This window comes from Anomalospiza imberbis, chromosome 25 (genome assembly GCF_031753505.1).
Source record: "Anomalospiza imberbis isolate Cuckoo-Finch-1a 21T00152 chromosome 25, ASM3175350v1, whole genome shotgun sequence".
Taxonomy (NCBI): Eukaryota; Metazoa; Chordata; class Aves; order Passeriformes; family Viduidae; genus Anomalospiza; species Anomalospiza imberbis.
The window spans coordinates 5,194,205-5,215,660 of NC_089705.1; the positions used below are offsets into that span (position 1 = coordinate 5,194,205).

Sequence of the window (21,456 nt, forward strand, 5' to 3'; positions counted from 1 at the left end):
AGCACCCTCCTGGGCACCCCAAACCCTCCTGAGCACCACAAACCCTCCTGTGCATCCTCCTGACCACCCCAAACCCTCCTGTGCAGCCTTCTGACCACCCCAAACCCTCCTGTGCAGCCTTCTGACCACCCCAAACCCTCCTGTGCAGCCTTCTGACCACCCCAAACTCTTCTATTCACCCCAAACCCTCCTGTGCATCCTCCTGACCACCCCAAACCCTCCTGTGCATCCTCCTGAGCACCCCAAACCCTCCTGAGCACCTTCCTGGGCACCCCAAACCCTCCTGAGGACCACAAACCCTCCTGTGCATCCTCCTGGGCACCCCAAACCCTCCTGGGCAGCCTCCTGAGCACCCCAAACTCTTTTGTCCACCCCAAACCCTCCTGTGCATCCTCCTGACCACCCCAAACCCTCCTGGGCACCCCAAACCCTCCTGTGCATCCTCCTGACCACCCCAAACCCTCCTGGGCAGCTTTCTGACCACCCCAAACTCTTCTGTTCACCCCAAACCCTCCTGTGCATCCTCCTGCCCACCCTAAACTCTCCTGGGCACCCCAAACCCTCCTGAGGACCACAAACCCTCCTGTGCATCCTCCTGAGCACCCCAAACTCTTTTGTCCACCCCAAACCCTCCTGTGCATCCTCCTGAGCACCCCAAACCCTCCTGGGCACCCCAAACCCTCCTGGGCATCCTCCTGACCACCCCAAACCCTCCTGTGCACCCTTCTGAGCACCCCAAACCCTCCTGAACACCCCAAACCCTCCTGTGCATCCTCCTGGGCACCCCAAACCCTCCGTGCTGAGCCCAGCCCAGTTTCCATGGATGCAAAGGCAGCAGCGGGAAGTTGTGGCCACATCCCACACCCTCAGAGCACCAGGAAGCACAGGGCTCTTTGATCCTCCAGGATCCAATCCTGGTCCAGGAGCAGCCAGCAGGTTCCCACCAGGATTTCTGGATCAGCCACTTGTGTCCCCACCACCCCAGGTGCTGTCTCCTCCCTGTCATGGTTTGGGAAGTCCCAAAGGTCCTGTCCTGTCCTGGACACCTCCCCCTCAGCCTTGGACACACCTGGAGAAATCAGGGAGCCAGGCAGGAACAAGCTCAGCATCAGGAAAAGTTTTTTTATTCCCAAAAAATAAAAAGAATTCCAGAGCAGAAGGATCCAGGGAACCACAGCACCACGTGGAAAGTCCCTTTCGGAGGGACCTGGAATGTCCCTGAGCTGAAGGAATTGACAAAGCACCAGGTCCTTTCCTGCCTCTGCCCCGGGAGACAATTCCAGAGGCAGAGGAAAGGCAGGAATGAGCCTCATCCCAAGGATCGGGGGGACAGGCCCTCCCTCCCCACCTGCACAGCACAGTCAGGGAACTGTCCCCACTCAGCACTTCAGAGCTCCCAAAAATCCACCACTCGGACACGCTGGATACTGCAGAGCCATCCCAAACACAGATTCCCACGTGGAACCCCCAGAGCTGTGCGGGAAGAGCTCGTTCCTGCAGCTCCCTGCTGCCATCCCGGCTCCAAACAGCCCCAGGAGCGCTGCTGGCAGTGCCAACCCTGCAATTCCCACCCGGACCAGCCAGCTCAGCCACCCAACAGGGAGCTGGTGGCACGGCTCCCTCCAGGCCGCTCCACGTGGCTGCTGAAGTTGGAGCAAACATCCACAAAAGGATTTGCTCCCCTTTTTCTGCATCCCAGGGAGCTGGAGCTGCCCCTGGCCCCTCAGGGATGCTGTTGCTGCTGCAGCAGCTCCAGGGCCTCTCCCCAGCAGTGCAGGAACTCGGGAATGCTGCTGCCTCCGTGGGGAATTCCCAGCTTCTGCTTCAGCAGCAGGAACTGCCAGAGACAAAACCTGCTTTAGGTTTATATTGGCTTTGACACATCTCTGGATTTTCTTTTGTATTTTTTATTTGCTTTTATATTGTCTTTGAAATTTCTTTCTATTTCTTTTACATTTATTTTCTTTGATATTCCTTTCTATTTTCTTTATATTTCCTTTACATTTTCTATTTCTATTTTCTTTGATATTTCCTTTGCATTTTCTATTTATTTCTATTTTCTTTGCTATTCCTTTCTATTTTTTTTTATATTTCCTTTATATTTTCTTTTATATTTCCTTTCCATTCCTTCAATATTTCCTGTATATTTCCTTTCATATTTCCTATTTCCTTTGATATTTCCTATTTCCTTTGATATTTCCTTTGATATTTCCTGGATATATCCTTTCATATTTCCTATTTCCTTTCCTATTTCCTTTCCTATTTCCTTTCCTATTTCCTTTCACATTTCCTTTGATATTTCCTGGATATTTCCTTTCATATTTCCTATTTCTTTTCATATTTCCTTTGATATTTCCTGGATATATCCTTTCATATTTCCTATTTCCTTCGATATTTCCTGGATATTTCCTTTCATATTTCCTATTTCTTTTCATATTTCCTTCGATATTTCCTGGATATATCCTTTCATATTTCCTATTTCCTTCGATATTTCCTGGATATTTCCTTTCATATTTCCTTTGATATTTCCTGGATATTTCCTTTCACATTTCCTTTGATATTTCCTGGATATTTCCTTTCATATTTCCAATTTCCTTTCATATTTCCTTCAATATTTCCTGGATATTTCCTTTCATATTTCCAATTTCCTTTGATATTTCCTGGATATTTCCTTTCATATTTCCTTTGATATTTCCTGGATATTTCCGTCCATATTTCCTTTGATATTTCCTTTCATATTTCCTTCGATATTTCCTGGATATTTCCTTTCATATTTCCTTTGATATTTCCTGGATATTTCCTTTCATATTTCCTATTTCCTTTGATATTTCCTGTATATTTCCTTTCATATTTCCTTCGATATTTCCTGGATATTTCCTTTCATATTTCCTTTGATATTTCCTGGATATTTCCTTTCATATTTCCTTTGATATTTCCTGGATATTTCCTTTCATATTTCCTATTTCCTTTGATATTTCCTGTATATTTCCTTTCATATTTCCTTCGATATTTCCTGGATATTTCCTTTGATATTTCCTGGATATTTCCTTTCATATTTCCTATTTCCTTTGATATTTCCTGTATATTTCCTTTCATATTTCCTTCGATATTTCCTGGATATTTCCTTCGATATTTCCTGGATATTTCCTTTCATATTTCCTATTTCCTTTGATATTTCCTGGATATTTCCTTTGATATTTCCTATTTCCTTTGATATTTCCTTTCATATTTCCTATTTCCTTTGTATTTCCTGTATATTTCCTTTCATATTTCCTTTGATATTTCCTGGATATTTCCTTTCATATTTCCTTCGATATTTCCTGGATATTTCCTTTCATATTTCCTATTTCCTTTGATATTTCCTGGATATTTCCTTTCATATTTCCTTTGATATTTCCTGTATATTTCCTTTCATATTTCCTATTTCCTTCGATATTTCCTGGATATTTCCTTTCATATTTCCTTCGATATTTCCTGGATATTTCCTTTGATATTTCCTATTTCCGTTGATATTCCCGTTGATATTCCCGTTGATATTCCTCTCTATTTCCCTTGCTGTTCCCTTCCAAACCAGCCCCAAGCCCCCTGCCAGCCCTCACCTGTTTCCTGCTGGCCACGGCCTGTTGCACCCAGAGCAGCTCCAGCAGGAGCTGCTCCCTGCGGGCCTGCAGCTCCCAGCGGGGCAGCCCCCGCAGCTCCTCGGGGATTCCTGCGCCAAAACCACGAGAACCCCAACGATCAGCACTGTGGCAGCAGCTCCAAATCCTCCAGAATCCTCCCCAAAACCCCGCTGAGCTTTGGTGCCGCTCACCTGGGCTCTCGCTGCTCTCCCTGTCCCCCTCCAGGGCTCCTCCCTCCTCCTCGGGGCTTGGAGCAGCTGCACCCCCCAAATTTGGGGGGTTTGGGGGGGTCCCACGGGGTGGGGGAGTGTTCCCCCAGCTGCCACCCCGCTCTGCTCCACCAGCACCCGCCTCCTCCCTGGTTTTCCTGGGAATGGTCTCGTTCTCCGCAGCCTCCCCCGGATCCGAGGGATTCCCTGGAGAGGGCTGGACGAAGGAAAAGAGGGGGGAGGGAAAAAAAAAATCACAATATCATGGGAGAAGGAGGGGGGAAAGGTGAGAAAAATGTTTAAAAAAATCAAGAAAGTGTGAAAAAAAAATATGAGGGGAATAGGGAGAAAATATGGGGATGAATAGGAAGAAAATATAAAAGGAAATAGGAAGAAAATATAAAGAAAATAGGAAGAAAATAGGAAGAAAATATAAAAGGAAATAGGAAGAAAATATAAAGAAAATAAGAAGAAAATAGGAAGAAAATATAAAAGGAAACAGGAAGAAAATATAAAAGGAAATGGGAAGAAAATAAGAAGAAAATAGGAAGAAAATATAAAAGGAAACAGGAAGAAAATATAAAAGAAAACAGGAAGAAAATATAAAGAAAATAGGAAGAAAATATAAAAGGAAATAGGAAGAAAATAGGAAGAAAATACAAAAGAAAACAGGAAGAAAATATAAAAGGAAATAGGAAGAAAATAGAAAATAGGAAGAAAAAGAAATATAAAGATCTACCAAGGAAAATAGAAAGAAATATCAAGGAAATATAAAAATATATCAAAAGAAAATATAAAGAAAATTATAAAGAAATATCAAAGAAAATATTAAAATACACAAAAGAAAAATATAAAATATAAATAATATATAGAAATATTAAAGAATTAGCAAAGAAAATATTAAAATACAACAAAAAAATTATAAAATGTAAAGAAATATATAGAAATATCAAAGAAATACCAAAGAAAATATTCAAATACACAAAAGAAAATCTATAAAAGAACACAGAAGGTTCTGGAAGGAAGTTTCTCCGGGGTCAGGACGAGCGGGGGCAGGGACAGGGCAATCACCTGGGCAGGCCGGGCACTGCCCCGCGCCTGGGCCGCACCTGCGGGGACAAATCCTGCCGGAGCCGGGCCGGGGCCGAGCTGCAGGGCAGGGACACGCGGTCAGCGCTCCCAGCGGGCCGCAGCTCCCGGAGCCGCTCCCGGAGCCGGAGCCGCTCCCGGAGCCGGGGCCCCTCCCGGGGCCGGAGCCGCTCCCGGAGCCGGAGCCGCTCCCGGGGCCGGGGCCGCTCCCGGGGCCGGGGCCGCTCCCGGGGCCGGAGCCGCTCCCGGGGCCGGGGCCGCTCCCGGGGCCGGAGCCGCTCCCGGGGCCGGAGCCGCTCCTGGAGCCGGAGCCGCTCCCGGGGCCGGAGCCGCTCCCGGAGCCGGAGCCGCTCCCGGGGCCGGAGCCGCTCCCGCGCTGCTCACGGACCTCGGGGCCGAAGCGCGGCCGCTGCAGAACGCGGCCGCTCCAGCGCAGCTGCCTCAGGTCGCCCTCGATCTCCAGCACCACGGCCTCGAACTCCTCCCGCACGCTCCGGAGCCGCCTCCGCAGCAGGAACCCCCTGGCACAGGCCTGGCACGGCCCGCGGGCAGCGCTGGAACCGAACCCAAGCCACGGGAACCGGGCCGGGCCCGCGGTGCCGCCGAGCCCCGCCCGCACCGGCACCGCCACCGGCAGCGGCACCGAACGCGGCCGAGCCCCGGCGGCAGCGCCGGCTGCAGCATCCCCTCGCGCCCGGATGAGCCCAGATGTGCCCAGATGTGCCCAGATGTGCCGAGATCAGCCCAGATGTGCCCAGATGTGCCCAGATGAGCCCTCACGGCCCCTCCAGATGTGCCCCCACCCCCCAAGGGGCTCATCCGCCAGCGCCCCCCAAAGGCCCCATCCACCTTTCCCTTTGCCCCTTCCCGGCTCCCCAGCCCCGCTCCCGTCCCGCACCTGCAGCCGGGTCACGGCGCGGAGGAGCCGCCGCCGCTCGGCCTCGGCCCCGGCCTCAGCCCCGGTCCCGGCCCGCGGGCCCGGCGCGGCCGCCATGGCCCCGCCGCCGCCTGCTGACGTCATCGGGCCGCGACCGCCGCCGCCATGGCGGGGGGGGCCCGGCCGGGCCCGGTTCCGGGGCCCGGGGGCGGCGGGGACGGGGACAGGGCCGGGGTCAGGGCGCCGCGTCCTCGGGGTCCGAGCTCTCGGCCAGGTGCAGCTTCTGTCTGAGAGCGGGTCAAGGGGAAGCGCCAGCAGCGCCACCGGCACCGGTGTCGTTGTCACTACTGGCATTGTTACCACTGCCACTGCCACCACTGCCATCACTGTCACCACTGTCACCATCATCACTGTCACCACTGCCACTGCCACCACTGTCACCATCATCACTGCCACTGCCACCACTGTCACTGTCATCGCTGTCACCATCACCACTGCCACTGCCACCACTGCCATCACTGTCACCACTGCCACTGCCATCACTGTCACCGTCACCACTGTCACTGCCACCATCATCACTGCCACCACTGCCACCATCATCACTGCCACTGCCACCACTGCCATCACTGCCACCACTGCCACTCCCACCACTGTCACTGTCACCATCATCACTGTCACCCTGTCACTGCCATCACCGTGACGGCCATCACCGTCACCACTGGCACCATTGCCACCCACCACCACTGCCACCCCTGCCACTGTCACCGTCCCCAGCCAAGGATACATGGAGCTGCTGAGCTCTTCCAGCTGTGGGAGCAAAGGCAGAGGCTGAGGGAGCAGGGGGACCCCGGGTGACACAGTGTGACACAGAGTGTCACAGGGGTGACACTCACGTGTGCCAGCAGCTGGTCCAGGTTCCTGTCGGCCGCCGCCTTCTTCTGCTCCTGGGGCAGCTCCTCCACGCACACGTCCAGGCCGAAGTGGAGCCGCGCCAGCTTCTCCTGCATCTCCCGCACGTGCTCCAGCTGCTCGAAGGAGCACTCCTTCCCTGGGGAGATCCAGAACGTTCCAGCACGTCCCTGCCACCCCCTCCACGGGCAGGATCCAGCACAGCCCCAGAGCACCTTCCCTGTGGATCAACACAGCCCCCACCTATCCCTGCTCTATGGATCCATCATCCATCCATCATCCCCCATCCATCCATCCATCCATCCATCCATCCATCCATCCATCCATCATCCATCCATCATCCATCATCCATCCATCATCCATCCATCATCTATCCATCATCATCCATCATCCATCCATCATCCATCCATCATCTATCCATCATCATCCATCATCCATCCATCATCCATCCATCATCCATCATCCATCCATCATCCATCCATCATCCATCCATCATCCATCCATCATCCCCCATCCATCCATCCATCCATCCATCCATCATCCATCCATCCATCATCCATCATCCATCCATCCATCATCCATCCATCATCCATCCATCCATCCATCATCCATCCATCATCCATCCATCATCCATCATCCATCCATCATCCATCCATCCATCATCCATCCATCATCCATCATCCATCCATCCATCCATCATCCATCCATCCATCCATCATCCATCCATCCATCCATCCATCCATCCATCATCCATCATCCATCCATCCATCATCCTTCCATCCATCCATCATCCATCATCCATCCATCCATCCTCCATCATCCATCATCCATCCATCCATCATCCATCATCCATCCATCATCCATCCATCCATCATCCATCCATCCATCATCCATCATCCATCATCCATCATCCATCATCCATCCATCATCCATCTATCATCCATCCATCATCCCCCATCCATCCATCCATCCATCCATCCATCCATCCATCCATCCACCCATCCATCCATCCTTCCATCATCCATCCATCATCCATCCATCATCCCTCCATCCCCCAGTCCATTCCTTCCCTATGGATCCAACATTTTCCCCATCCCACCCCTTCCCCAGGGATCCAAAATTCCCCAGCCTCAAAATTCCCCTGTGTGCTCCTTCCCCATGCCCTGCCCATCCCATGGATCCCATCCCATGGATCCCATCCCACCCCATAGATCCCATCCCATGGATCCCATCCCATAGATCCCATCCCACCCCATGGATCCCATGGATCTCATCCCTTGGATCCCATCCCACCCCTTGGATCCCATCCGATCCCATCCCATGGATCCCATCCCATCTTATGGATCCCATCCCATGGATCCCATCCCATCTTATGGATCCCATCCCATGGATCCCACCCAATCCCATGGATCTCATCCCATGGATCTCATCCCACCCCTTGGATCCCATCCCATCCCATCCCCTGGATCCCACCCCATCCCATGGATCCCATCTCAAGGATCCCACCCCATCCCATGGATCCCATCTCATGGATCCCACCCCATCCCATGGATCCCATCCCACCCCTTGGATCCCATCCCATCCCATCCCATGGATCCCACCCCATCCCATGGATCCCATCTCATGGATCCCACCCCATCCCATGGATCCCATCTCAAGGATCCCACCCCATCCCATGGATCTCATCTCACCCCTTGGATCCCATCCCACCCCTTGGATCCCATCCCATCCCATCCCATGGATCCCACCCCATCCCATGGATCCCATCTCATGGATCCCACCCCATCCCATGGATCCCATCTCATGGATCCCACCCCATCCCATGGATCCCATCTCAAGGATCCCACCCCATCCCATGGATCCCATCTCATGGATCCCATCCCACCCCATGGATCCCATCTCATGGATCCCACCTCATCCCATGGATCCCACCCCATATACCCCATCCCACCCCATGGATCCCATCTCATGGATCCCACCTCATCCCATGGATCCCATCCCATGTACCCCATCCCTCCCCATGGATCCCACCCCACGGATCCCACCCCACGGATCCCACCCCACCCCCCTGCCTCACCGAACGCCTGCAGCTTTCCCGAGTGGAAGTCGCTGAGGAGGCTGAGCAGCCCCCGCTCCATCTCGCACACGTCGGACACATCCGTGAGGAAGCTGTGCTGGAGCGGGGCTCCCCGGGCCCCGCCCGCGCCCGCCCGCGCCCGCTCCTTGCTCGCCCTGCGCGGGGAACGCGGCGTTGGCACCGGCCCGGCGGCTCCCCCGGGGCTCCCCCCGGGCCGCCCCGGCTCCCCCCGGGCCGCACTGACCGGCGGGGCCGCGGCCGCTGCCGGGGCGAGGGCAGCGCGGGCAGCGGCAGCGCGAAGGACGTGCTCTTGCTCGGGGGCAGCGGCCGCGGGGCCCCGGAGGGCACCGGCTGGGCCAGGCAGCTCTGGGGGCTCCGCTTCTTCCTCCGCTCCTCCATGGCCGCGGCTGCGGGGGCTGCGGGGGCTGCGGGGGCTGCGGGGGCTGCGGGACCGCGACCCTGCGTGCCACGGACACGGCGCGTGGAGGCTCCTTCCCTGCACGGAGATGACGGCTCGGGGAGAATTCGCGGCTGCCCGGGGCACGGCAGAGGGGCTCGGGGAGCCCCGGGACAGGGGGGGACAGCGGAGGGGCTCGGGGAGCCCCGGGACAGGGGGGGGACAGCGGAGGGGCTCGGGGAGCCCCGGGACAGGGTGGGGGGGCAGTCAGGGGCACCGGGATCCCCAGGTTAAGGAGTGACACCGGCGGCCACCGCGAGCCGCACCCGGGGCTCGGTGGCGGCGGGAGGACCGGAACAGGAGCTCGGTCCCTCGGTCCCCCGCTCCCGGGGGGCTCCGCTCTCTCTCCGCGCCCGGAGCATCCCCGCAGGAGCTCGGCCGGGGCCTGAACCGCAGCCGCAGCTCCGGCCGGGCCCCGTCTCTCGAGGGAAAAGAGGATTTCGGCCCCGAACCACCCCGGCGAGAGCGGAGCACATGGGGACCGTCACCCCTTTGTCCCGCCGAGCCCCGCCGAGCCCCGGGCCCCGCGCGGCGCCGGGACGGGGCAGCTCCGGGGGCTGCGGAGCCCCTTTGTCCCCTTTGTCCGCAGCCTCCGGCCGCCGTCCGGAGCGCCACGGCCGGGACTGACCTGCGCCAGGCCCGCTCCGGCCTCCGGGAGCCGATGGACACCCCGAGCCCGCCGGACACCCCCCGCCCGATGGACACCCCCCGCACAGCCCGGGATTTGCATTTAAAGGGAAAGGGAGCTTCCTCCAGGCTCCGCCGGACAGCGGCCGCCCGCAGGATCCCCGGACGTGACCCCGGGATCAGCTCCGGGAGCAGCATCCCGCAGGATCGGGAATGCGGCGGGATCCGGTCCCCGAGCCCGCGGAGCCCCCGGGTCGTTCCCGCCACCCCCTCCCGGCCCCGGGCTTTACCCCGAGTCCCCTCCGGTGTCACCGCGGCGCCGCAGGATCCGTCCCTGCTGGAAGGAGCCGGGAAGGGCCTCCAGCCCTGGCGCAGGGCCGGGATTGAACAAGTCCCGTCCCCCACCACACCTTCCAGCCCGAGCGCGGCTGCTCCTGTAAATCCCGGATTTTTAACCGATCTTGGACATTTTGGAGCCGATGGGGACACAAGGGACCAGCTGGGAGGGGGGGGTTGATGCCCCCAGGGCCGGGACCCTCAGGGCTGGTGGCTACAGCATCCCGGGGAGGGAGATGCCAGGTCCCGCTGGGGACACCCCAATGTCCCCCCTGAGCAGGGACATCCCAAATCCACTGCAGCAAAACGTCCCTGCCAGCCTCCCCCAGCTCATTGCCGCTGGGAAGGAGGAGCAGAGCTCAGGTGAGTTCGTGGTGAGTGGGAGTGGGGCTGCTCCCGAGGGCACAGCTGTGCAAGGCAGGTGAGCAGCACTGCCAGCAGGGAGCCATGGAGTGCCCAGGTGTGCTGAGAACCCCCAAAGGGAACAAAGGGCACACAGGGGGAATGGAGGGGATAAAAATTTGGGTAAAGAACAATTGGCTTTGCAGCCTTCTGAAGTGACCTGATGTTACTCTGTAAGGGTTGAAGCTTTCTGAAATTGCATGGTGACACTCTGGGTATCGTGGCTGTCTCACCTGTGACATCTGCTGTGACGGGACACAGGGAAGTTGTGTCCCACAGGGCCACCCCACAGCCCAAAATCTTCACTTCACCCCCCCACGTGGTAAAGAAGAGAGACACCAGAGGCAGCAGTGAGGTTTGGAGTGTTTCTATTGGATACAGGATACACACGAGGAGGTTTCTGTACCTTAGCAGGGAAAAGACAGAAAAAAAAACGGGGTTCGGTGAATTTCTAAGGGGTTTTGCTTCTACTGAAGTCCAGATCTCGGCAGCAGCCCTCGCTCAGCCCGGCCGGGTTACATTCATGGATCATCCCGGAGGAACCATGCTGGGGCTGGAAGACAAAGCCACCACAGCTCCAGGGACTGTCCCAGTGGATGTCCAGCCACGGCTCTGTGGAGCCTCAGAGCCTGTCCATACTGCCCTCCTCAGTATTCCCTGGAATCCCCTGGAGGAGAAGGGGACAAGGAGGCAGGTCCTTCATGGAGGGAAGATGTGAGAGCAGCTGTGATGCCAGAAGAGAATCCCAAAGGGATCCACTGGGTACGTCCACAGTGGGGATCAGCTTCCAGCACAAGGAAGGCAATGCTGGGAATAAAATCTGTCACAAAGAGAAGCTGCAGCGAGCTTTGAAGCAAGTCGAGTCTTCCAAAAGAACAGCAAAAAGACAAAGTCTTGACAAACCAAGGAAAATCCCAAAACCTGGTGCCAGCAGGTCCCACGTCTGTCCCTAAACTCCCTCCCAGCACATCCAGGCCCCGTGGGGGGAGGCAGCACTGGGGAGATGCTCTTCCAAGCAGAGAGGGAAAGGAAAAGTGGGGCTGGGACAGCACAGGCACCCCCAGGCTGGGGGGGTGGAAGGAGCAGCCCCAGGAGCTGATCCTGGCTGGAGCAGCAGCGCGAGGAGCACACACAGCTCTGAGCTTTGATCCTCCTGGAGTCCCAGCTCCGTGGATGCCTCCAGGGCTGGGGCAGAGGGGCTCGGGGGCACCTCCCCAATCCCTGTGCACAACGATGCAAAACACTTGGGAATTAGACCTTTGGGTTAACTGTTTAATACACTTTGTGCACGTGTGCGTTCAGCAAAGAGGCAACTGTGAATTGTAAGGCGGTTTTGAGATCGGCAGGGCCTGGGAAGAGCAAAAATTCCCAAGGGTGGGACCAGGCACCCCCTTTCCTGCTTCTCCTCGTCCCCATTGCAGACACAGAACCCACAGAGAGCAGGGGAACGGCCTCTTGTGCCCTCAGCTCGCACACGAGCTGCCGGCAAGAGCCAGTTTGGGAGCTCCCTCCTGCCTGGCAGAGGCAACAGGGAGAATCCAGCACTGGGAATGCTCTGGAATTCTCCCAGCTCTGCTGTCACTCCAGAGTGGAGTCCTTGTGATGGTGGAGGCGTGTCCCTTGTCCCCGTGCAGGGGCACAGATCCCTGGCTCTGCTCTCCTGAGCCTGCCAGTGACAAGGTCCTTTAGTGAGAGGGACAATCAGTCGAGGCTCCGTATTTTCAATATTCACACAGGCAGGGAGCTGGGCCCTTCTGCTTCTTATGGATATCCATAGATAAAGTGTTGCCCTGCACATTTTTATATATCTTATATATATATATATACATACACATATATATATATATATATAAAATCTTAAAAAAAACCCTCCAAAAACCTAAACTAGGAAATCTCACATCCCCAGGAGGGCTGTGCCCTGTCCTTTCCCACCAGGACAAGGAGAGTGGAATCTAAAGCAGCTCCCAGGTCACCCTCCCTCACCCCACCTGTGTGTCCTGCCCGGGGCTCAGTCAGTGCCCCGAATGCCCTCCTCAGTCCCGCTCTGCCCCGCTCCTCCTGCGCTCAGTTCTGCCGGGATCGCCGGGATTCCCGCGGGATCCGGGCTGGACGTGGCCTTCCCTGAGCTCAGGGAATCCGGAGTTGCCTCGGAGCTGTCCCGGGATGGCTCCTTCAGAGGCTCCAGCAGGTCCGTGTGGGCACACAGGTCCTGCACCTTCTTGTTGAGGTCGTTGCGCTCCGTCTGCAGCGCCCGGCACAGCTTCTCCAGGCGCTGGATCTTCACCTGCAGCCCCTCCAGCTCCTTGTCCTGCAGCGTTTTCTGCAGGGAGAGGTGAAACCCCAGAGGGGTATCAGGGACAGGACAGGGGCATGGTTTGAAACGGAGGGAGGGCAGGGTTAGGTGGGATATTGGGATGCAATTCCACCCTGTGAGGGTGGACAGGCCCTGGCACGGGGTGCCCAGAAAAGCTGTGGCTGCCCCTGGATCCCTGGGAGTGTGCAAGGCCAGGCTTGGAGAAACCTGGGATAGTGGAAGGTGTCCCTGCCCATGGCAGGGGGTGGAATGGGATGAACTTTAAGGTCCCTTCCAGCCCAAATCATTCTGTGACTGAATCTAGTGAAACCCGAGGGGAAACCAAGCAAACCTTCAGCACCCAAAGCACCTAGGAGCTTCTTCCTCCCTTTGCCCTCACAGAGCACCGAGGCAGGAGCTGCGCTGTCCCCACCCCACCCTCCCCAGCTGCTCCAGAGCCTCCCCTCACCTCTTCTGCCATCTCCAGGAGGGCCTTGTTGCTGCTCTCCCAGCGGGAGCGGTACATGGTGGTCTCCTTCTCCAGCTTCTTGATTTTCTTGGTCATCTACAGAATCACAGACAGGGCACAAATGGAGTCACAAAATGTCCTGAGCTGCAAGGGACCCACAGGGATCAAAATAAACCCCAGGGAGAGCAGTGCAGTGACATCCCACAGGTCCTCATGTGTCACCCCAAATTTTGGGTGTAGACCCAAAATTAACTGAAATTATGGAGCTGGGGCTCTTCCAGCTCCCAGCAGCATTGAGGAAAAAGCATCACCCACCTTCTCCATCTCCTGTTTGAACGTTGTGAACACTTCACTGCTTTTGGAAAGGGTGTTCTGGAACTCCTCAAACTTCTCTGTGTACAGAGCCAGCTGTGGAGAGAGACAGGGAGCTCCTGGCACCAATGCCTGGAGAGGGGAGAGGCCAGCCAAGGGCTGGGCTGCTGCCCTGGGACATGGACAAACAGCAGGAGCTGCTCTGCCAAAGGCAAATTCTGTCCTAGGGAAACATCCTCAGAGCAGAGTGTTCTACAAACTCCTCCTGGCTGTGGCAGGCTGAGCCCATGAGTGCTCCCAGCACTGGGAAACAATCCCTGAACAAAGTCTCAGCTCATAAACCAAACCCAGCAGGGATCCTCTGCCCCTCTGTTTGCCAGATTAAGGAACTTTGGGTTGTTCAGGGAGGGAGGGAAATCCCCAAACAAAACAGGCTGAGCAGGGAACTCACCTGCTGCTTGAGGTGGGTCTCCTGCTGCTTCATCAGCTCACACATCCTCTGTGACTCCACAGCTTCCTTCAGCAGCTAGGGAAGAGCAAAGCAGTTATCTGGGAATGCTCTTGGCACAGCCCTGCACGGGAGAGGCACAAGGAGCACAGCAGGGCTCCAGCCTGGCCCCTGGACATGCCAAGATCTAGGATAACACCCTGGGATCCACGCTCAGAGCCAAAAAGTGCCCCAAGCAACTGCTCCAACACTTACAAAATCCTTCTCCCGCTGGTGCCTCTCCTCTGCCTCCTTCAGCATCTCCTGGGCCTGCTGCAGTTTGGCATCCACCAGCTGCTGCTGCAGCTCCTTGTGCTTGAACACCTTGTCAATGTGCTGCCGGGGGAACAGCACAGCTCAGGGGACACCCAGAGCTTCCTCCTCCCCTCTGGCAGCAGGAAGAGGCTCCCTGTGCCGGACCCACCTCCTCCCGCAGCTCGTACTGCTCGATGAGCTTCTTGAGCCTCTCTGCCAGCTCCATGTTCTCCTGGCGCAGCTTGGAATTGCGCTCGTTGTGCTGCTCCATCTGCAGCTGGATGTCGTTCAGCGTCACCTGGAAGTGCGAGGTCACCTCCTTCCTCTTCTCCTCCTCCTCCCTGGCACGCTGGACGCCCTCCTCCTGCGTCAGGGAAGGGAGAAACTTCCCAAAATGATGTTCCCAACCCACCTAGCCTCCCAATTATTCCTTATATCCAGCAGGAGAACTTCCCCAGATGATGTTCCCAACCCACCTAGCCTCCCAATTATTCCTTATATCCAGCAGGAGAACTTCCCCAGATGATGTTCCCAACCCACCCAGCCTCTCATGATTCCTTATATCCAGCAGGAGAACTTCCCCAAATGATGTTCCCAACCCACCCAGCCTCTCATGATTCTTTGTATCCAGCAGGAGAACTTCCCCAAATGATGTTCCCAAGCCACCCAGCCTCCCATGATTCCTTGTATCCATCAGGAGAACTTCCCCAAATGATGTTCCCAACCCACCCAGCCTCCCATGATTCCTTATATCCATCAGGAAAACCTCCCAAAATGATGTTCCCAACCCACCCAGCCTCCCATGACTCCTCATATCCATCAGGGAAACTTCCCAAAATGATGTCCTTATATCCATAAAAAAAACTGCCCAAAATGACCCAGCCTCCCATTATTCCTTATTTCCATCAGGATAACTTCCCAAAATTATGTTCTTACATCCATCAGGAGAACTTCCCCAAATGATGTTCCCAACCCACCCAGCCTCTCACAATTCCTTGTATCCATCATGGGAACTTCCCCAAATGATGTTCCCAACCCACCGAGCCTCCCATGATTCCTTGTATCCAGCAGGAGAACTTCCCCAAATGATGTTCCCAACCCACCCAGCCTCCCATGATTCCTTGTATCCAGCAGGAGAACTTCCCCAAATGATGTTCCCAACCCACCCAACCACCCACAATTCCTTGTATCCATCATGGGAACTTCCCCAATGATGTCCCCAACCCACCCAGCCTCTCATGATTCCTTGTATCCAGCAGGAGAACTTCCCCAAATGATGTTCCCAACCCACCCAGCCTCTCATGATTCTTTGTATCCATCAGGAGAACTTTCCCAAATGATGTTCCCAACCCACCCAGCCTCCCACGATTCCTTGTATCCAGCAGGAAAAGTCTCTGGCCCTTCCCCCTTCCCTCCCTTCTGCACAAACCCTGAAATAACTCGGATACTGCAGGTGACGATGGCTCAACACCAAAATCCAAGCACTGCCCCGATGGCAGAGTGGGGGCAACCACTGGGAAAGGTGAGGTTGCCCAAATGGCTCCGGGAGAGGGATGCAGGAGGTCGGGAAGGAGCAGGGCCTGCAGGAAGTCACCTTGAGGGTGCGGTTGTGCCTCTGCAGCTCCCGGCACAGGCTCTCCAGCTTGCTCCGGGCCAGGATGGCCTTGCTGTGCTCGCTCTGCAGGTGATCCTTCTCCTGCACCAGCTGGCTCTGCTTCTTCTGCAGGATCTTCATCTGCTTCTGCGAGTTGCGGTGCTCCTCCAGCTGCCGGGGGGAGCAGAGGGTGTGGGGGGCAGCAGGGCAGGGCTGTGCCCCGCTGAGGGGACACCAGCTCGCTGCGCCACAAGGACAGCAGGTTTGTGACGCCTCTGGGCAGAGCAGGAGTGACACAGAGCCCAAGGGCCTTTCTCCTTCCTCAATTCCCATCCTGCTGGAATTGGAAGGAGCCCCATGTTCTCCCAGCACAGGGAAAAGCCACCCACGGACACTTTGGACAAGCACAGGCAGCCCCAAACCTCCTCCAGTTCCAGATCCATGCCTGGAACTCCACCTTGGCTCCGGTTAAACGTGGCATCAGGCTTTGTGTGGGTGAAAACAGACCTGACCTTCTCTGGAGCCCAGATTTACCAAAATTCCTCCTGTCCACGCTTCACAGACACCACCAGGCTGCACCCAGCAACACCCACCCTGTCCTAGGCAGAGATCCAGCACTGCAGGGATCCCAGGACACCACAAAGCTCCAGTGTGTCCCTGGAATGTCCCTCTCAAAGGCCTCCCCGAGCTGCCACATCCTCGCCCAGCCCCAGGACTCACCAGCTCAGCGTATTTCTTGCAGAGGGCTGCCAGTTTCTCCTCTGACGTGCTCAGGGTGTTCAGGGTCTGCATCAGCAAAGTGATTTCCTTGCCTGGAAGGAGATGGGGAATGGGAATCATGCAATAAACGGGATAAAAATGGCTTTACACAGAGTTCTGGCTCGGAAAAGGAGGGGCTGAGCAGGTTCCCAGTGTACTCCTAGGATTTCCCCACGGTGGGAGAACTGGAGCAGCTGGATTTTGGAGGGGAAAACCAACCCTGGGCCGCTGGAGCCAGCTGTGCCCAGCAGAAGAGAAACCCACAGAATTCAGAGGCTGCACTGGGTGCATTCCTCACCCCCACAGAACAGGAGGGTTAGGGTTAGGCTCCCAAAAAACATCCAAGGCTCTGACTTCCCCCAGGATGATAAATGTGGGATAAAATGCATTTATCCATGCACTGATATCCTCGGGAACAGCTGGAGCAGGCAATCCTTTACCTAAACCCCTGGGGAGCTGGGAATCCCCCACCTAAACCCCTGGGGAGCTGGGAATCCTTCCCCTAAACCCCTGGGGAGCTGGGAATCCCTCACCTAAACCCTTGGGGAGCTGGGAATCCTTCCCCTAAACCCCTGGGGAGCTGGGAATCCTTCCCCTAAACCCCTGGGGAGCTGGGAATCCTTCCCCTAAACCCCTGGGGAGCTGGGAATCCTTCCCCTAAACCCCTGGGGAGCTGGGAATCCTTCCCCTAAACCCTTGGGGATCAGAAAATCCCTCACCTAAACCCCTGGGAAGCTGGGAATCCTTCCCCTAAACCCCTGGATAGCTGGGAATCCTTCTCCTAAACCCCTGGGGATCAAGGAATCCCTCACCTAAACCCTTGGCTTTCTTCTTCTCCTGAACTTTCTTCTGATCCCTGTCTCCAGCCTCCTCTCCAGGCCGGAATTCCTCGCTTCCCTTGGAGTTCTCCTTCTCGCCGTTCATCTCGGGGCCGCCTGGCTCCTGCTCCCCGTTCCTGGGGGATTCACTGCGGCCCTTCTCGGGCTCCTCGGGCTCGGGGGCATCCCCCTGCCCTCCGTCCTCCCCCGGGTTCTCCTGGCTGGCATCCACACAGTAGGTGTTCAGGATGTCCTCCAGCTGCCGGCTCAGCTCCTCGGAGACGTCGCGGGAGGATTTGGGATCCTCCTGAGTCAGGGGAGCTTGGAAAGGGGAGGAAAAAAAGGGAACACAAAAAAGAATTGAGGCTCCCCTCCTTGCTCTCACCCTGCTGGAAGCACACAGGGAATGGGAGGTTTTTCCTGGCTGGACTTGCAGCAGGATAAGCTGCTTTGTTCCATTGTCAGGGCATTCCCAACAGCCTCTCCTTTGATCAGCAGAGCATGACCAAGCCCCTGACATCTGTCAAGAGGGAGAATTTCCCCCTCTCCCCTCTTTTTTTTTTTTTTTTTTTAAGGAAAGCAGGTTGTGTGTGAGCTTTTTCCCCCCACAGGAATTGACAGCTCCAAGGCTGAGCTTTTTAGCATGACAATGGATTTTAAACCTGGGTATGAGCAGCTGGGAACAAACAGGGATGGAGCAGGAAGAACATCCTGGCAGCAGGCTGGAGAGGGGAACTCCTCCGGACCGCACACACACAGAAATAGGGGGAAAAAACAGGATTTTCTGCCCCTGGAACACCAGGATTTTCTGCCCCTGGAAAACCAGGATTTTCTGCCCCTGGAAAACCAGGATTTTCTGCCCCTGGAAAACCAGGATTTTCTGCCCCTGGAAAACCAGGATTTTCTGCCCCTGGAAAACCAGGATTTTCTGCCCCTACAAAGAGCTGGGATAAAAGCAGCTCCCTGGCTCTTCCCAGGCTCAAAGCTGCCCTCGCACATCCCAGGGAATGCCAGCACTGCCCCCAGCCGTGGGCAGGGACAGAACCCCCCAGTCCCCAGGGGTCCCCCACCTTCTGGGGGAGCTGCAGCCTCTGGTGAGTCTCCCTCTTCCAGCCCCATCCCGCTGCTTGTTCTGGAAGGACGTGGAGCTGCTTTGGTCTCCACTGCCTGGTTCTTCATCACAGCCTTTGCACCCTCTCAGGCTCTGCAGGAACAGGAAGGGAGAGGCTTTGAGGACATCTGCAGGATTTTAGGAGTCATCAGCTCTGGCTGGAAAGGAAGGAGCCTGTTCTCAGCAGAGATTCTGTGCTGAGGAAAGCATCTCTTGATTCCCAGTTTGTGTCAGGATAATTCCCGTTGGAATCCCCCTCTGGAGCAAGGCAGCACCTCCCAACCCACGCAGAACAGAGTTTTCCCACTGGGCACAACCCCCACAGCCCTTTGTGCCCTTCCCAACTCTTGGATTTCACACCTGACCCAGAAACCAGAGCCTGCACAGCACAGCTGACAATTCCTAGGAATTCCCTGGCTAAGGAGAGCCTGAAATCCCAGCTCCTCATCCTCACCCCTCTACCCCTGAGGGGTCTGGATGTTCTCAGCCTTCCCATTATCACCCTAATTAGGAGCTGGGGGTGCAGCCGCTGCTGGTCCGGAGGGAAAGAAGGGGCCGTTCCCCGGTCTCACCGGGGCCGTTCCCCGGTCACACCGGGGCCGGCCCTGCCGGGGCTCCTGGAAGGAAAACCCGAGGGCAAAGCGGCGGCAGAGCCCGGCCCGTGTCACCGCCCACGTGCGGTGTGTCCGGGGCAGCGCCCTTCACCGGCACCTGCCCCGCGCCTCGGGCGCTCCTTTTCCGCCGCTGCTGCTGCACCCGCGCAGCTCCGGGCCGAGAACCGGGGCACGGCAGCGATAACCGGGGCTCGGGAGCGATAACCGGAGCGATAACCGGGGCTCGGGGGCGAACCAGCCCCGCAGCACCCCGGGAGCCCCCGGCCCATCGCTGCCTCGGCAGCGGCAGCCCCGGCCCGTCCGGCCCCGCCGCCCCGGCCCGAGCCGCCCGTGGTGCCCCCGTTCCACCGGGACCCGGCAGCCCCGGCCCCCCCCCCCCCCCAGCCCCGTTATGGCCCCGGGGCGCGGCCCAGCCCCCGGTGCGGCCTCCACCTTCACCCCCCGGCGACCCCCCCCCGGTTAAAGCAGCCCCGCGCTGCCCCCTCCCCGCACCGCGGTGACGTCACGCGCGCACCCCGTGACGTCAGCGCCGGCGGTCTGACGCAGGTGTCGCCGCGTTCCTCAGCCAACGGGCGCGCAGGGCTCGGCGGGGGCCCGGCGCATCGGCGGGGCGCTGGGTGGCGGTGCCCGCCCGGTGCCGGTGTGGCGGCGGTTCCGGCGGTACCGGCGCTGAGGGAGCGGCTCGGCCCGGGGCCTCCAACGGCCGCGCGTGCGCCCGCCCGCGCCGCCGCCCAATCAGCGCCCGCCGCGCGGGGGCTGCCGGGAAGCACCGGGGAGAAGCGGCAAGCGCGGCGGGAGGCGCTGAGGGGACTACAGCTCCCGGCATGCTCCGCGAGAGAGCGGCCATGGAAACTACAGCTCCCGGCATGCTCCGCGAGAGAGCGGCCATGGAAACTACAGCTCCCGGCATGCTCCGCGAGAGAGCGGCCATGGAAACTACAGCTCCCGGCATGCTCCGCGCGGGGGTCGCCATAGCAACCGCGGCTCCCGGCCTGCTCTGTAGGCCTGGAAGGAGAAGAGGAGGAGGAGGAGGAAGAAGAAGGGGAAGGAAACTGTGTCCTACAACTACCGCCATGCCCCGGGATTGGGGAAGAAGATGACGAGAAAGAAAGGGAACTGTGGCCTACAATTCCCGACATGCCTGGCGCATGGCTGCCCTGGGGAACAACAATTCCCGCCCTGCTCCTCTGGAGGAAAAGCAGCGAGGAGGAGGAAGAGGGAAAGGAAAAATGGTGGCCTACAAGTCCCAGCATGCCTTACGCGTGGCCGGCCCGGAGACTACAACTCCCAGCAGCCCCCGCGCGGCGCCGCTGCTACCAGGCACCGGGGGCCCCTCCCAAGGTCACCGAGCACGGCCCGGTACCCGCATCACGCCACAGCCGGACACCTGCACAGGTGGAGTTTATTCGTTCCACAACAAGGGCCCCGCAGCCCAGAAGCGGGTGTTTGCTCCTCCGTTTTTACCGACATCGCGGCGGGGTCGCTGGAAAAGCGGCGCGGGGAGCTCCGCGTTCAGCGGCGGGAGGAGCAGCAGGACACCCCTGAGCGCGGGGGTTTCCAGGTGTGCCTGCCTCACAGTGCTCATTTACAGGAATCACAGCAACTTCACATCGAGTTTTCTCTGTGGCCCAATTAGACAAATTATTTCCCTATCTACGATATAAAAAAATACAGAGATTTGCCGTTTTTGGAAGTAAAATGTGCATTATCTGACTGTGAGCAGGAGGTAAAACCTGAAAACCTGGTGCTGTCGGAGCTCCCATCACCGCTGGCAGGTGGAGCCAAATCTTCCTCCACCCCCAAAACCACCCCAAGGAAGGAAAAACCCAAAATTCAGCCCACGTTTCTCATGGCAAATAAAGTATTTCAAGTAAAGATGAAGGTGGGTTTCAGCATTTCAGAGCTCTGAGATCAGTCAAACGCAAACCAAACCTGTGCAACAGCAGCTGTGCTTCCTGCTCCAAAAAAATCCACCCCAGTTCCCATCTTTGGGCTCTTGTTGCTTTTTTTTTTTGTTTTGTTTTGTTTTTAATCCTTGGAAATACCACTAGCAGTTCTTAAAAAAAAAATCTAGACAAAGGGAAGCAGCAGAAAAAAAAAAAAAAACAACAACTTCCCAGCAGTGAGAGAACTTCTCATTT

General features: G+C 56.8%; 3 protein-coding genes across 4 annotated transcripts; all 3 read right to left on the bottom strand.

The window, feature by feature from the left end:
• Positions 1-785: 785 nt before the first annotated feature.
• Positions 786-5,939, bottom strand: IQCC (IQ motif containing C). Its single transcript, XM_068172382.1, has 6 exons — positions 5,768-5,939; positions 5,307-5,593; positions 4,901-4,978; positions 3,812-4,046; positions 3,600-3,709; positions 786-1,837 (listed from the first exon to the last, which is right to left on the bottom strand). Exons 1-6 carry the CDS (start codon positions 5,937-5,939, stop codon positions 1,724-1,726), a joined length of 996 nt encoding a protein of 331 aa, XP_068028483.1. The 3' UTR covers positions 786-1,723.
• On the bottom strand, positions 5,876-10,078 carry CCDC28B (coiled-coil domain containing 28B). 2 transcript variants are annotated; one of them, XM_068172615.1, is made up of 5 exons: positions 9,867-10,078; positions 8,782-8,936; positions 6,689-6,843; positions 6,580-6,602; positions 5,876-6,082 (listed from the first exon to the last, which is right to left on the bottom strand). In XM_068172615.1, the coding sequence occupies exons 1-5, from the start codon at positions 10,061-10,063 to the stop codon at positions 6,031-6,033; spliced, it is 582 nt and encodes a 193-aa protein (XP_068028716.1). In that variant the 5' UTR covers positions 10,064-10,078; the 3' UTR covers positions 5,876-6,030. The 2 variants fall into 2 exon arrangements, with proteins under 2 accessions (XP_068028716.1, XP_068028717.1); XM_068172616.1 differs by lacking the exon at positions 9,867-10,078 and adding an exon at positions 9,026-9,180.
• Positions 10,079-10,954: 876 nt separating this feature from the next.
• Positions 10,955-19,967, bottom strand: TXLNA (taxilin alpha). The gene is made up of 11 exons (XM_068172611.1): positions 19,830-19,967; positions 18,661-18,794; positions 17,585-17,911; positions 16,734-16,825; positions 16,014-16,184; positions 14,589-14,783; positions 14,381-14,500; positions 14,129-14,203; positions 13,681-13,773; positions 13,366-13,461; positions 10,955-12,923 (listed from the first exon to the last, which is right to left on the bottom strand). Exons 2-11 carry the CDS (start codon positions 18,767-18,769, stop codon positions 12,612-12,614), a joined length of 1,590 nt encoding a protein of 529 aa, XP_068028712.1. The 5' UTR covers positions 18,770-18,794; positions 19,830-19,967; the 3' UTR covers positions 10,955-12,611.
• Positions 19,968-21,456: the final 1,489 nt, after the last annotated feature.